The sequence below is a fragment of the Ornithodoros turicata genome, unplaced genomic scaffold (assembly GCF_037126465.1).
Source record: "Ornithodoros turicata isolate Travis unplaced genomic scaffold, ASM3712646v1 ctg00001306.1, whole genome shotgun sequence".
NCBI lineage: Eukaryota > Metazoa > Arthropoda > Arachnida > Ixodida > Argasidae > Ornithodoros > Ornithodoros turicata.
The window spans coordinates 29,023-45,466 of NW_026999545.1; the positions used below are offsets into that span (position 1 = coordinate 29,023).

The window sequence follows — 16,444 nt, forward strand, 5'->3', positions numbered from 1 at the left end:
CCGGTTTGTTAGTAGCAAACTTCCGATAAGGTGTGAAAGGTTTGCGTGTTTTCAAGTTCATAGATGACGAATTGTAGACCCTTCTAGATACATAATCATCAGCCAATTCTGATGCTTTTTCTATGGTGTTGTGGGGCGGCGGTCTCGCAGCTCTTCAGCAGTTGAAGGCGAGACCGGCTGGAGGAGGTGGGGCATTGCAGGAGGGCTTGCTTGAGCTGGTCGTAAGGTGACGTGGTAAAATTTCGTCAGTTTGTGATGTTACGCCAGCGAGATGAGCCGAGATGAGCGTTACGCCGCTTGGATAAACCACACGGCCGGGTTGCGGTCAAAAAATGGTGGTAACTTGACAGCCACTGCAGATAAGGATGGGTTCGATGGAGGCGGCGGGTGGGCTTGATGGTCGACGGACATGGCGGTTAAGGTTAATGTTCGATCCTTACGTTCGACGTTCGGGTCCCCAATGTTGGGAGCTCTAAAGAACGACAATCTGTTCGGTTAGTGGCGAGAGCCCAACTGATGCTTTAATGATCGTGCTCGTGAGATGGTGCCTCGCACCAGTAGCGATGTGGATGAAGGTGCTGCACTGCTACAGTGTCAACCCCGCCTTCACACACTCCTACAGTGTCAACGTCTGGTTTGTGCTGAATCCAGAATCTCATATCTTTTGGGATGCGATCAAAGAACTGTTCTAGGCAAATATGCTGTATGACTTTGATGTATTCTTTGATGATGACTCATGATTGCCATAAGCCTTTACCTCCGTCAACCATTCCACCAAATTAGACTTTAAATTATACGCGAAGTCTACGTCAGGTTGATTGGGCTTCTTGCCATCTGATCTGAATCTTTGGCGGAAAGCCTCAGCGGATAGGCGATACTTTCTCAAAAGACTGCTCTTTACTTTATCGTAATCTTCAGACTCATCCTTTGGCATCCGCGCTAAAACTACCGCTGTTTCACCAGGCAAAAGAGTAAGGAGCCTTTGTGGCCAAGAAGACTTAACAAAATGTTGCCTTTCGCAGGTACGTTCAAAGTTTACTAGATACATGCCTATGTCCTCTCCTAACTTGTAGGGCTGCATAAAATTTGTCATTTTAAATGACTCCACCTGCATTACTTGAAGAAAGCTAGTCTCAGCAATTTTATCAGCTTCCTCGTTGCGCGCGACTTGCAATTTTAATTCTTTTTGCTGAGCATACTCTCTCTCTTTCCTCTCCCTTCTGTCCCTTATCATCTGCCAGGTTTCTTCGACTTCATCATCGTCGATATCCGCACTCAATATGGCTTCAATAATGTCAGGCTTTCGCTTCAATTTCGAAGTGTCAATACCTAAATCCTCACATATTTCTAACAAGTCATTTTTCTTGAGTGAATCTAGCTTCATACTTGGGTATCTTTGCCTACAAACAATACTATGAGGAATACGAACGAGGACTCCTCGACAGTAGGGTTAACTGACCAGATTTAGGACACTAGGCTAAATCCTGGTTACAACTAATCAGCAAAGCCAGTACCCACCTTTACATACTCGAAGCATATGAGGTCCGCCGTGCACCGCTGCCACCAGTTGATGCATTGCTTCCCCCGAAACGACGACACAGAGAGGTCCAGCAACTGGATTTTAATGAAAGTCGTAAGCCCTGGTAGACATGACGATGGACCAGACCAGTCAAGAGAGAGAGACCATCAGCTCCCGGTTTTGTTTCGTTCGTGCACGAGCCGGCCACGTTTGCCCGCGCCCGACGATGCCTGTGATGATGGCAGTAGAGTGGGACCGACGGTAGCGACACAGTCGTGACACTGCCCAGGGAGTCTTGACTGAAGAGGTGAGCTGTTAAGATTACCAACTGTATGATACGGTTCTGTTGTGAAGTGAAAAATTGTGTATAGTAGTGCACGGAGAGTTAATTCGTGCACTACTTTTATAAGAAGAAACGAGAAAAGGAAAGTCACGCATGCATCATTTCATGAATTGTAATGTATCACTGTTTCATATTCACATGTTTCCATTAAGTGAATGAACTAATGCAACTAAATTCATCTCATGGTTATGCATTGTGTTTACCTGGATGTCACATTTTTTCTTTTTGTCTAGATGAAGGTTTATGTTAGCCTTGTATGAAATAACAAACACATATCAACATGTATGCAGCTTGTGCCTATTCTAGCCTATTCACTCCTAGCCTATTCTAGCCTATTCACGGTTGCTCTTTGCTTATTGCAGGTCTACTCATTCCAGAAGCAAGAATTGTACCATTGTAAAGCCAATGGAAATAAAGTGACGTCGACTGAGATAGGTGTTCCTTCTTGGCCAATGACTGTAGGATGTCTCCAAAAAACGTCACAACAAAGCCGTTCATCTAGCTCTCCACAAGCAGCTAACTCCACCTAGTAGCCTGCTGCTTCGCAGCAACATCAACACTACCTTTGGGGTGTACACATTACACAATATGCTGCGTTGTGCTGTGGTATGATAACATACTGATTGTCACATAATATGTTTATATATATGGTAAGGGCCCTAAGGGCACACTGCATGGCTTATACCCTCTGGAATGTATATCCATACGTGGCAGCAACATTGCACGTCAATGCACGTTCCAATACACATTTTGACTTTTGGCCGTTATGAGACAACCTTCGGCCGTATTGAGACATCGGCCGTAATGAGATACAATCAGCGGGTCACGGTGCTTGACACTGCAGCCCTTAAAAACAGAAGAAAATGGTGTTAACTTGCTTAGCTTCAAACCATTTGAAAAAACGATCTTTATGCCGAAATCCTTGGCGACTGCATAAATGTTGTGCGACACAGAGTGATGGCATGGGATGACAGCAATTTGACTAGAGTGAGATTGGGGGACATTCTCCTCCTGTTACATTATTGGCTCAGAGTGCAATATCTCGTTCCCGTTGACGTCTTAACGACAGTCAAAAAACCAAGGGTACTGCCGTTAAAAGCGACATGGGAATACTAAAAGTGGCAGGTATCGCTTCCGGCGCTCGTTATCGCCTTCTACCGCTGCTCCTCCATCGACGCCGTCGCTAGTGCTCGACAGCGGCTCGGAATATGGCCACTTTCCGACAAGTCACCGTTTCTCTTTACTTGGACGTAGGGGGCGCTGTGAGAGAGAGCTTACCCTGCACACCGTTGAAGCTGCATGCTGACGAAATCATTACAGCGGCTTATCACTTCTTTGGTCCGTGTGTGACCCACATGGAATGAATAACCTTTTGCCATGTTGTTGTTGTCAAGCTTATCAGGTCAGGCCCACCCGTCTCAAAACAAGCTTATCTAGTAATCTAGTTATCTAGCAAGCTAACGCTTGTCCCACCCTACAGTTGGCGATACAAGTTATCTAGCTTGTAGGACTGTAACGTAAAGTTAGTGTCTGTCCAAAGGGGACTGCCTCCATAGGTAGCTCTCCTGCTTGATGACAATACACATGAGTGATTCTGTCCTCTAAATATCTATCCTGTATATCCTGTATATCCTAAATATCCTGTAATAAATAAATGTCCTGTAAATATCTGCGAGGGCAGTAGTATTTTTGAAATGTGATGTGGGCAAGCTTTCGCTTGTCTCATCCTACAGTTGGCAATACGAATATCTGTATATCTCTCTGTGTTTTCCTTTGTGTGATTCTATTGTTGGTGATGGGCTAGTGTCATTCTTTTGGCGTGTGTGTGTGCCATGGCCAGCCGGCCGCTCGATTTTCGCGTAACACTGCCGTCGGCAGTGTCACGCGTGGAATTCCTTCTCGCTCTGGTGAAGAAGGCTCCTGGTGGCTGTATACGATCTTTTCAGCACCAGGATGAGTCAGATTTTGAGCTCAAAGCTATGTCTCTCCAAGGGGCTGCAACCCTGAAAGGTTTGGCCTCTCTAGATGTAAATGGTGTTGCCATTCCTTTGGTTTCTTTGGAAACCAACCTCACCGTAGTTACGGTGTCTAAGGCACCGGTTGGTATGGATAACGCGCAGATTGTTTCAGTGCTGGGCCAGTATGGCACAGTAAATGACATTGTCCGCGAGACATACGACCATCCGGAACTGAATTTCATAGAGACCGGCAACCGCCGTGTGATTATGGAAATGAAGTCCCCAGTACCAAACTTCATCCGCGTTAGGGGTAGGCGACTTATATTTCGCTACCCAAGCATGCGAAGAACTTGTTTTAGGTGTGGGCAGTCAGGACATCTTAAAAAGTCCTGCTCGGTGCTTGTGTGCTCTTTGTGTGGGGAGGTAGGTCATGCTACCTGTGAGAAGCCCTGCCGTAGGTGTGGGGGAGACCATGCTGCTAAGTCATGCTCGGTGAAAACCTGGGCGTCCCGTGTGGTGGGCATTCCAAATGTCTCGGAGACCGATGGCGCTGGGTCTGCACCAGCAGAGAGTGCGCCTTCTGCGGATGTAGTGTCGGAGGTCGCGGGTTCTGTGGCATTGGAGCCTGCAGCTGTTGTCGCTCCTAACACAGTGGATGGGGTGGAGGCAGGGATGTCCTCCGTAGTTTCCGTGCGGCTTCCGAGCGACTCAAGTGAGGATGAGTGTGACCATGACAACTGTGATGCAGTCGTCATAGTATGGGGCGAGAAGGTGCCTTGGGGAGAGCCTGCTGTAGATGATGGTCGCTGGCTCCCGAGCGACGTATCTCTTTCGAGTGACGACGAAGCGTGGGGTAAAAATGATGGTGACATTGACATGGAGGCAGAGGCGTCAGCTGTTGTCTCAGAGGAAGCAACATTCTTGTAATGGTAGTTTTTGTGAGGGCATTATTTCAAATTATGGCACTTTCTGTGGCTACGCTGAATTGTAGGGGTTTTTCTCGCTGTACTAAGCAACTTTCAGTATTACAGCGGGCTTCTAGTCATTCCATTGATATTCTTTTGCTGCAGGAAATTCATTTTCTTTCAGCAAGGGCTGTCAAGAATCTAGAAGCGAACCATCATGTTAGGGTGTTTTTTAGTCATGGCTCACCTCGTCGGTCAGGAGTTGGCATTATAATTTTTCCATCTTGTCGCGGCGTGGTAAAGTGGTTTGATCGCGATTGGGATGGTCGCGTTATTTCGGTTGAGTTGGACCTAGCGGGCACGGTTATCAGAATTGTGAACTTGTACGCTCCGGTCCGCCGGGGTGACCGTACGGAATTTTTTAGGGGACTCGATTATTTCATGGTGGGTAACCCAAACCTTTGATTGCGGGGGACTTTAATTGCACTATTGACGGTCATGGGAGTGGAAGCAGGCCTGTAAACCAGGGCCTGTTGCAATTAGTTGGCGGAATAGGACTCATAGATGCATTTTCGCACATAAATCCTGGAGTTTACCAGTACACGTGGTGCAATGCTCAGGGTGCACATAGCCGACTTGACCGTTTGTACGTTTCTCCTTGTTTGGGTAGCCATGTTTTGAAATGTGATGTGCTTCCTTCTGGAGATATTTCTGACCATGAGGGTGTGCGTCTCTCGCTCACTGGGTTGCGAGGTTTTCGCTCCGGATCCGGCTGTTGGAGGCTTTGTGCCGAGCTACTGCGAGACACAGAAATTCGTCACGACGTCAAAGCGTTCCTTGTTGATCGCTGCGCTGACACTTTAGTCTCACCGGTATGGTGGGAAGAGACCAAATTAGGAGCCGCGAGACTTTTTCGTCAGTGGAGAGCTAGGCGTGCAAGGGAGAGCCGGGAGGAATTTGTGCACCTCCGGCAAGTGCTGTCTATTTTGCGCCATCCTGGGTCGCGAGGCCCACGCAATGATCAAGCCATACAGGACGTGCTAGGGAGGCTAGCCTCTCTGAGGTTGCGTTTCTGGGACCAGTTTGCGGCAGCACAGTCTGTCGAGCGCTGGTCGCGAGAAGCATATTGCTCTCGCCTTTTGCTTGGCCGTTACCTCCGTCGGCCTCCCAGTGTCATCGAGCAACTTGTTGCAACCGACGGTTCGGTTTAGGAGCACCCTGATGGAGTTCGATCACTTCTGCGTGATCATTTTATGGCGCTTTTTGACTCCGTGCAGCCTGCCGACGTCGAGGGTCGAGCGTTTTTGCCGGACGCACGACGTATCGAGCTCAGTGCAGCTCCGTTCTCTGCCGACGAATATACTGCTGCCGTCAAAGCTCTTCACACAGGATAGTCTCCCGGTTCCGATGGCCTCCCAGCTGAATTTTATAAATGCTTCTGGTCCACTCTTCGGAGGCCTTTGACAGTTCTGTTGAATCAGTGCTTGGCACGTCGTCTCCTCTGTCCGTCCATGCGTGAGAGCATTGTCACCTTGTTGTGCAAGGATGCTTCCAAAAAACAAGACCCAAATGCCTATCGTCCTGTTTCACTGCTTAATACTGACTACAAAATTTTATCAAAAGCGATTTTGCAACGCATCTCTCCAGTTCTTGGTACAGTCATTCCTCCTTTCCAGGCCTGTGCTGTCCCTGAGCGGTCCATCACGGTTCATACGCAGGCTTTAAGAGACGCCTTGTACTGGGCACATAGTCGACGGCGACCTTGTGTTTTAGTGTCGTTTGACCAAAGGAAGGCCTTTGATCGCGTGCTTCATGAATACATGTACCGTGTGTTGGAGGCGAGTGGGTTTGATCGCGAGATCATATCGTGGTTCCGAGCACGGTATGCTGGTGCGTCAGCTTCCATTGGTGTCAATGGGGGTACCTCTGCTAACTTCCCCATAAAGGTGGGTGTCCGCCAGGGCAGCCCCCTGTCACCGGCACTGTATGCCCTAGTGTTTGGCCCGCTTTTAGAGTCCCTCGCATCCTCGGTTGCATCCCGGATGCTTGCCCTACCGGGCACATCCGCGTTACCGCTTTTTGCGTATACAGACGACCTATCTCTCATCTTGACCGACGAGGAAGCTATCGGGAATGTTCTCCAGGTAATTGAAAGCTACGGTAGGGTTTCTAATGCACAGATCAATAGAGATAAAAGCGCACTACTTTTCATCAACCTCATCCCGTCGTGCTCCGCACCCTTTGGTATTCCTGTGAAGAATGCCGTGCGCGTTCTTGGGTATGATTTCCTGCCTTCAGGAATATCTCCCAGTACCTGGGCACGTGTCCATATGCGTAGCATTCCTGTCCTCCGGGACTTGAAAGAGCTCGTACTCCCCATTACCTGCAGAGCGCGCCTTCCTGCGTCTTGGTTTCTGAGTAAATATTGGTATTTAGCCAATATCTCCATCCCTCCGCGGACTACTCTTCAGGCCGCTACACGTGCGGCGTTTCAGTTTATCTGGGGCGGTTCTGTAGAATGGGTATCAAGAGGTCGTATGTATCGGCCTCGCGTAGATGGCGGCCTTTTCGTGCCCGATTTCAAAGTGAAGTGCCTTGCCTTAGGTCTGCGCGCGATCTTTCAGGGTCTCCTAGAGCAGCGGCATCCTGCTCAGTGTCTACTAACTTTTCTGTTAGGACCCGACATTCGTTTTTTTTCTGAGCTGACACACACTCGCCCGCGCTCAGAGTGCGTGGCTCCACACCTGAAGGCATACGTTGTGGCAATGCGCAGCCTGCGAGCTTCTTTCCTTGATGATGACATAACATCATGGCCCGTGCGGCGCCTTTACATTGCACTTCTTGCGCTTAATCGGGAACCCCCGAACTCGACGCCTATTCAGCGCCACATAGCGTGGCGTACGACCACTGCTGGCTGGCTGGACGCCCATCGGGCCAGTCTTCAGTGGCGCTTAGCGCATGACGTCTTGCCGCTGCGTGAGCGTTTTTCCCATTTTGGTGTAACGTCACCCGGCTGTCCCTTCTGCGAGTACAGGGAGTCAGCAGAACATGCGACGATGCAGGTGGATTAGTTTCTGTTTCGAGTAACGGTGTCGACGATTGGTTTGTGGTGTCGAATGCAGGTTGCTTCATAGAAAGTGGTTGATTGATGTGAAGTGTGCAAGAGTTGTGTGCCACGGTGTGACGTCGAGGGAAACGCAGAAGACACGCCGCTGCAACAAGAAGACGTCTCAGGCTCTTCGAAGTTTCTACGGACTTCCCCACCCCTATACAGCTAAGTGATTTGGATAAGACTGGCGTAGTGCAATTTTGTCGAGTAGTCTGAGTAGTGGTTTTGAATGTGATCTTAAGAAGCAGAGATACATTGATACAGAGATACAAACGAGTCTGGGCTCATTCATTACCGCACTGGCCACAGTCCCTCCAGTAGACGGGTTCGAATCTATACATTGATCACGGGTGTAGGTTTATTCCACTCATTCAGACCCGAAACCATGACAGTCTTGACGATAGTGCTGCCCTGAATGGGAATAGTGCTATTCTTAATTATTTCGCCATTAAATTAGTTCAGAAATCAACCACAAGAGGGACAGATGCATGACTTTATAGAGGAGAAAAAACATTACGACTCAGTTCCGCGCCTGGCTGTCGGATGGAGTAGACGCATCGTTCTGCGCTCCTTGTTACCCGTACTCTGTGTTGATTTGTTGAGTGCCTAGTCCTCTTATTAGCCGTTGATGGGGCTACGTGCTAGGATATTTTGTTCTTTTGCAAATCTCATTTAATACTTTGGAATTCCTACGATCAGCTTTCATGCATGGTGCTCTTCTGCAATAGTTTCCTATTCAATCCTTATAGAAGAATAAAGGAAATAATCTCGGGATAGTGATTCAATAAATAATAGGTCCCCTGTCCTGAGCGCACGCGTCCTTGAGCCACGCAGGTGCATGATGACGTCATGCCATGGCTTCATTGCAGATTGACCTTGTCCAGTTGTGTCGACTGTGTGGAAAAAAAGAAAAAAAAAGCAGGGTAGCCCTGAAAGAACGGGATGACGTCACGACCAATGAGCAACGCAAGAAGAGGGCGCAGGAATGCTCTTCTCTCTTAGCCTCTCGCAAGTGGTCGCCGCAGGTGGCGCTAGGAGTTCTGGCTGGCTGTCGCAGAGAGCAGACGTGTGCTCCCCGCGCTCGCCGTTTCTGCCTGGCTGATGAGCAGTCGCCGCGAGGGAAAAGGTGAGTGATTTGACGCGCTCCTTTTCTCGTATGTTTGCCGTGTTTAGCGGTGACCAACGAGTGATTTGACCGCGCTCGTGTTAAGCCTTCTGTCGCATGTTTAGACTTGTTTTGCGGTGAGCAAGCCTTTTGTTCGTGTTGACGCATGTTTAGCGATGTGTGCCCAGTGGTTCCCGCCTTGTGTTAGATGCATAGTGTTGTGACGTTGTGGTTAGGCCTAGTCGATTGCCTTTTTCCCCGATGTGTACTGTTTTCTGTGTGTACTGTGTGTTAGCCCTTTTCTCTCGCATGCCTAGACTTGTTTAGCAGTGCTGCCATTTTTACCTACCGCTAGTATCTTGTTCTGTCTTTCTCGTCTAGAGCTATGATGGTGGCGCCATCTGGTGTGATGCCTTGCAACTAAGTGACCACCTGTCGTCGATCTCTGCAACTGCTGGGTGCCAACTAGCAACATGGCGGGCGTTGGTCACTCGGGTGTTGCTTCTTTGCCGTGGCATCGTTGATTTTCGAATAAATTGTTTCTCTCCACTCTATTTCTATCGTTTTATTTTGTTTTCTGCCTATTTTTTATTTTTATGGACTCTCGTAGTGCACAACGCTCAGCTGGTCTGGAACGAGTTAGACGTTCCCCAGTTAGTGTGATGGCTCACTGGAGGGTGCTGATTAATGTGGGGGGTCCCTATTAGCTCTAATTGATAATTAAATCGTGTTCAGGACAGTTGAGCGTTGTGCACTGTGAGAGTCCAGTACTTACTACTATGCATATATATATATAGTATCTTTTTAAATTAAATTCCGATGTGTTCACAAAGAAGACAGTATGTACCAGGTGTTCCAGCTAAGTACAGACGAGGTATCTTACAGAAAGGTCTCCCATGACGTTTGTATGAGAAACAGGCTCCTGCTACAGTGGAGAAGACGTTTGCAGCACAAGTTTCGCCTGTAGGGCTACTTCCATCTGAGGTACTGTTCGCACTTGGCTGGGACACACTGTAGATATACGTACCATTCTCTGTTTCCGCTTAATACATTTGCGGTTGTAGATATAATTGTCAATTGTGCGGTGAAGACGGCGGTCTTAATTGTTACCTGGAAACAGGGTCGGAATCATCGTGTTTGGATCCCGGCGCGGCTTCTCGCTTGGTTTGCCCCACGCCTCAGGCCTACTGGTTCGGGATTCGACCTCGGCACTGCTAACGTACACACACAAAGCGGCTGCATGCTTGCACTTCCCTTGTATTCCAGCTTTACAGCTGCATCGTCCTTCCGACAATGTACGCGATACATTGTCCACCTGAGATACGACGTACGGCATTGTTGACGAACTGTCATTCACCAACGGCAGCGTACAAATGCAACGTGTGACAAGTAAAACATGCTTACCTTTAGAACAATGTCGTAAACAACGCTGTCTTTAACCTGAGACACGCACTTTCCGTGGAGGGTGACATCATCACCTGATATCCTTTCTTCTGTTGCAAAAACATGCTTGACGAGTAGCGTCCCTTTCTTGACATATGCAGGAGAGAAAAAAACGTCAATCCCGCGCACATCCGAGAACGAGCAAAAGATCCGAAGCATATCCCAGCCATACGAAATACTGTGTGGCTATGCCAAACAGCACACCGTGTACTTAGGAGAGTTGCACAAAACTGCCACAGGCGTCTCTGAATGCAATGCGCAGTCGCGCCGTCTGGCCAGCCGTACAGGCCTGCCTAGCCGAGGCGCCTGTGGTGCCATCTCGTTGCTCACGCAAGAAATACGTACGGCGCTAGCGCAGAAGGTACTAGCGTTTGCCGCGTTGTTGTCAGTTGGCCTTCTTGCGCTGTTACTTGCGAACTTCCAGCAATGGATCCAGCGGCTATAGGAGTTGAAGAGATTTATTTGCTTGTCTCGGTGCTATTCAGCATGATGATTATTCGGTATCGAATGCTTGTGCAGACAGCGAGAGCGATTCGCCTTAGGAGAAGAAGGCAGGTGAGAGCGCATAAAGGTTTTAGCGCAGTTACCATATTGATATATATTCTTAGCCGTGTTCGACAAGCATTCCCCAATTTACGTTGGGCTGGCTTTGACCTTGCTTGCAGGCACAACCCCGTCTTATTAACTCTGAGAGGGGTTTCTGAAACACGAGAATTTTGTATTGAACTTGTGCTGGCCGTCTCGGCGGCGGTTGGTGATGCTCGTTGAACGGAACGGTCGGAAACAATCAGCCCAAGGGTTCTGTGCAACAAGTGTTCCTCTAAGGCCGCAGGTAGGACTGGGAGAAGTTAAACACAAAACTGCCGCGTTTCAGGAATTTTTGTCCCAAGCTGTACATGACCTTTCATTGTAATTATTAGTCGAACATTGATTCTTGCTTCATCCCAGGTTGAGGGAATCTACTGCAGTCCCGAGATGAGGAACATGTTCCTCGAATACCTCACGAATGAAAGACTGGACTTCAAGCACCACTTTCGCATGAGCCGCGAAAGTTTCAGGATGCTGCTGCAAGTGCTTTGGAAAGACCAACCAGAGAAGACCCATGGATGGTCACAGAAAATTGAACTTCTGACTTTTCTCTTTTGGCTTGGGTGCGGATCTGCCTTCAGAATTGTCGCATGTTGTTTCAACTTGCCACGGACAACAACATTCAACATAGTAAACCGTGTGCTGAAACTGATAACAGCGAAAGTGCACTTGATGATTTACACACCACCAGCGGACAAGCGGCTCGAGATGCAACATGGATTTGCCACGCTCTCTGGGAGCAGCAGATTCATGCGGTTTGTTGGTGCCATCGATGGATGTCATGTGAGAGTACTGGCACCCGAAGCACTCCACGATGACTACATCAACCGAAAACGATTCTATTCTGTGCAGTTACAGGCAGTCTGCGATCACGAAGGGACATTTCTAGACATATTTGCAGGCTACCCTGGAAGTGTTCATGACTCCCGTGTGCTACGCAACAGCCCTCTGTAAAGGAACTTCCTTTATCCTCCCCTTGGGCTTGCACTGTTGGGAGACCCTGGATACCCATGGCCTGTCGTCGCCAATTATGCTGATCACACCATTCAAGGAACCCAGAACACCTGTGGAATGTAGGTTCAATGCATTGCACTCAAAAGCGCGTTGCGTTGCGGAGAGAGGATTCGGGCTCATGAAGGGACGATGGAGATGGGTTTTCACAAAGGCCCTGGAGGTGTCAGCGCGAAAAGCGCCCCTCGTCATTGAAGCTTGTGCTGCCATTCACAATGTGTGCATACGAGCCGAAGATACATGTGCAAAAGAACTTGTTGAAGACGAAGGGGAATAAAAGGAAGGCAGAGTAACAGTTATCACTGTGGAGGGAGAAGGGGATGCAGTAAGGCTGCGAAATGAACTTGCCGCACGTTTGTCCTGCCCGCTGACATCTGACAGTGATCACGACTACCACCAAGTTGTATAGATAACTTCATTTTCCCTCTCAGACTACATAAATTTGTTTGACATCATAGTGAGGAACCTTTCCATGATTCCGGTCTGCTTTTGCATTTCCTCAATGAGTACAGCCTCCATGTCGCAGGCGGATCGTCGCTCGTTTTGGTCGCCTTTCGTGCTCTTCCTGGGCGTCAGATGGCTCGTCTGTTCTAAGGCTCCCAGTGTCCGGGGTAGGGCTGCTGGAGACGGACGCAGTGCCAGGGCCTGTTGCTCCTCCCGAGGCCACGAGGCATGGGGGACTGATTATGGCCCTATCACTCATTATACTGTCTAACAATGAGTAATGGGGCCATGTCTCCTCCCTGTCCTCGCTGCCTGCTCCTGTTGGGGGATCTTTGAGCTTCTGGAAAGCATAGCAATTCAGTTTTAGTGAATAATGAAGTTTAACAGTGTTGCTGGGAATGGCAGGGAGAGAAGGCATACCTCGTACGTCTGTAAAAGATTCTGCCACTTTTTGCTGCACTGCTCAGGTGTGGCGCCTGTCATGCCTAGCTCCTTTATAACGCGCCTAATCACAGAAAAGGTCAGAAGGTCACCGCTCTGCACACACACGGTGATTATAGTACTCACTCCCATGCTGTCCTGGCCGCGTTCCGCTTCCCGGTGAACAAAAGTCGCAGTTCATGGCGCTTTTTAATGAAGGTTCGCGTGTTTTCGTCTGTGACTGCTAAGGAAATAAGTTTGAGGCGGTGGCCCACTATTAGTTCACTGAAGAAGGCGGCAGTAGCCTTCGATATAGGGCGCATGCATACAGCTGTAACAGCAAATTGTCATGGATACACACCCAGCTAAGCAACACGACAAAAAAAAAAAGAAAATCGGCGATAACATTGCAAAGAAAAAGCGTGCGTGCGTCCGCGAAAACTTAACACGTGTTGCACGTAAACACAGCCACGTGGGACTCTAATGCGCTAAGTTTGTAGGACAACGTGCGTAAACTGTCACCTTCACAACTATACATGTGTTTCAACTCCCTATGCAGTTTTAAAAAACATACCACTATGTGCAACTTACATTTAAAGCCAGCAAAAACAGCGGGCACGCTGGTACCGTCAACGCGTCCCCATCCTGGCTGTCAGATGGTCAGGCGTATAACTAGACTGCATCGTTGCGCAGTAGGCGGTAGCCGACTGAATAGCGGACTTGGCGAGATTTGGAACGAAACTTAATATGGCGGCACTTCCGGTTAGACCACTAGGCAGTCGACTAACCGGGGTATCGGAACGCAGCCGAAAAGTGGCAGGTATCGCACCCGACGCTCGTTATCGCCTTCTGCCGCTACTCCTCTATCGACACCGTCGCTAGCGCTCGACAGCGGCTCGGAATAGGGCCGCTTTCCGACACTTTCCTACAAGCCACCGTTTCTCTTTATTTGGGCGTAGGGGGCGCTGTGTGAGAGAGAGCTTACCCTGCACACCGTTGAAGCTGCATGCTGACGAAATCGTTAAAGCGGCTTATCACTTCTTTGGTCCGTGTGTGACCCACATGGAATGAATAACCGTTAGCCTCGACGATCTTTCAGTGTCTCCTAGAGCAGCGGCATCCTGCTCAGTGTCTACTAACTTTTCTGTTAGGACCCGACATTCGTTTTTTTTCTCAGCTGACACACACTCGCCCGCGCTCAGAGTGCGTGGCTCCCCACCTGAAGGCTTACGTTGTGGCAATGCGCAGCCTGCGAGCTTCTTTCCCTGATGGTGACATAACATCATGGCCTGTGCGGCGCCTTTACATGGCACTTCTTGCGCTTAATCGGCCACCCCCGAACTCGACGCGTATTCAGCGCCACATAGCGTGGCGTACGACCACTGCTGGCTGGCTGGACGCCCGTCGGGCCAGTCTTCAGTGGCGCCCTGCGCATGACGTCTTGCCGCTGCGTGAGCGTTTTTCCCGTTTTGGTATAACGTCACCCGGCTGTCCCTTCTGCGAGTACAGGGAGTCAGCAGAACATGCTTTCAGTTTATGTTTGTTGCCAGGTGCCCTGTGGCATCGTGTAGCAGGCCTCTATAGCCTGACGGACGTTCAGTGGAGCACAGTTCGGTGTCTGTACCCCCTCCCTGTCTCGCAGCGGGATAGGCGGCATATTGTGCTCTTGGTGGTCGAAATCAACTACCAAGTGTGGATTTCACGCTGTCGATGAGTGCACGCGCAGCAGAGCCGCAGTGTGCAGGAGGTGATTCGGCTAGTTAACGCCGGTATTCGCAAAGTTCTTGGCAGGGAGCGTGCGGTGATTGGAGCAGTTGAGTTTCACCGTCGCTGGATGACCTCTGACATCCTCTTCAGGGTGGACAATGGCAAGTTCCATGTTAACCTATGTGTTGTTCTCCCACTTGCAGATTTCCAGTGTCATGGACTGTTGCATGGCGAAACGGACACGTATAGCAATCTCTGGACAGCCTTAGTCGCTGGGCGAGAGTTGGTATTCAGAATGTTGTTCGAGTCTGTTTGAGATGCTACAGGAAGCCTGCCCCTGTGGCCGGCCTTCCATTTGATGCCAATACACTCGGTATTTTTGATAAGTATCTCTCCTGCTTGATGACAATACACTCGGTATTTTTGATAGGTATCTCTCCTGCTTGATGACAATACACGGTATTTTTGATGAGCCCATGGAGCCGTGCCACCCTGCCCATGATCTGTTACAGTTCCTCCTGGGTCCTGATGTCAGGTTTTTTTCAGCTGTTTCGCTGAGTAGGCCTCGATCTGAGTTCGTCGCACCGCACCTCAGGGAGTATGTCTCCTTCATGCGGCGCCTGCGTGAGTCCTACCCTGGTGAACGCATTTCTACGTGGACTGTGAAGCGACTGTACAAATCCCTCTTGGAGCTTCTTCCCATGCCTTCGGTGGCTGTGGGCCTTGGTGTGCCCCGGCAGGTTGCTTGGCGTCCTGTCACCGCGGGCTGGTTCGACGCACGTCGGGCTAGCCTGCAATGGCGCTTGGCACACGGCGTTTTACCGCTTCGGGACCGTCTGGCTCGGTACGGAGTCGCCACTCCTTTCTGTCCATTCTGTGCTTGTCGCGAAACTGCAGAACACGCGTTTCATCAGTGCCTTGTGCCCGATACGCTATGGCACAAAGTTGAAGTCCTGTTCGGATTGTCCGGTGGGCTGTCATTCAAACGCTCTTTCAGCCTCCCGTCCCGCATCGCGATAGGAAACAGTTCCTCCTTCTGGCAGTTGAGATTAACTACCAGGGAGTACCAGCTGTGCCAGAAAAGTGTTTGGCGCTTCAATCGCGTATTCTCGGGTGCGTCAGAGTACCCGGCCTGCGCGTCAGTGCAGTATTTCCAAGGATTCGCTGCCAGTTGGTTCCTAGAGAGCTCCGAGCTCCGCCCCAGGGTTGAAGTACTCCCTGCTTATTTTAGTCCTAGTGTTGCTGTTGTGCGGCGCTCGCGTGTCCAATGGCCAGGTGAAGACATTTCCTTGTGGAGCGTCCGTGATTTCTACGCCGCCTACAGGGAAATGCAACCGGCTGCCGCGAGGCCAGCAGTACCAAAGAAATTCGCCGGGCGGCGTATCCCTGCTGGCTGGCGTGATGCACGGGGCAATAGTCCCCAGTTGAAGTTGGCCCATTGTGTCCTTCCACTGCGTGAACGTTTGCACCGTTTTCGGATATGTCGCACGGACGGTTGTCCGTGTTGTGGCGTGTCTGAGACTGCAGAACATTGTCTTTTGCGATGCCATATTCCAGTTTTACTGTGTTGTAAGGTGGCACAAATATTTGGAGTCCAGGCAGCTGACTGGGCCACTGTAAGGTATCTGGGGCCGTTGCCGGTCGCACGCGCAGAGCAGAAGCAATTAGCATTGCTGGTTTCGGAAATCAACGTCCAAATTTGGATTCGACGGTGCCGGCTGGCCTTTGGTGGCCCAGATGTTTGGACCATGGCTATTTTTCAGGCAATAAGAGCCGGGCTGCGTGCACATATCATCCGTGAGCAGTCATTAATTGGGTCTGTGGAGTGCTGTCGCCGCTGGCTTACAGCGACTCGTCTCTTTGATCATGATCAAGGTGAATGGCATATCAAG

General features: G+C 49.8%; 1 protein-coding gene across 1 annotated transcript; it reads left to right on the forward strand.

Moving 5' to 3' along the window:
• The first annotated feature begins 11,357 nt into the window (after positions 1-11,357).
• On the forward strand, positions 11,358-11,924 carry LOC135376803 (uncharacterized). The gene has a single exon (XM_064609268.1). The coding sequence runs from the start codon at positions 11,358-11,360 to the stop codon at positions 11,922-11,924; it is 567 nt and encodes a 188-aa protein (XP_064465338.1).
• Positions 11,925-16,444: the final 4,520 nt, after the last annotated feature.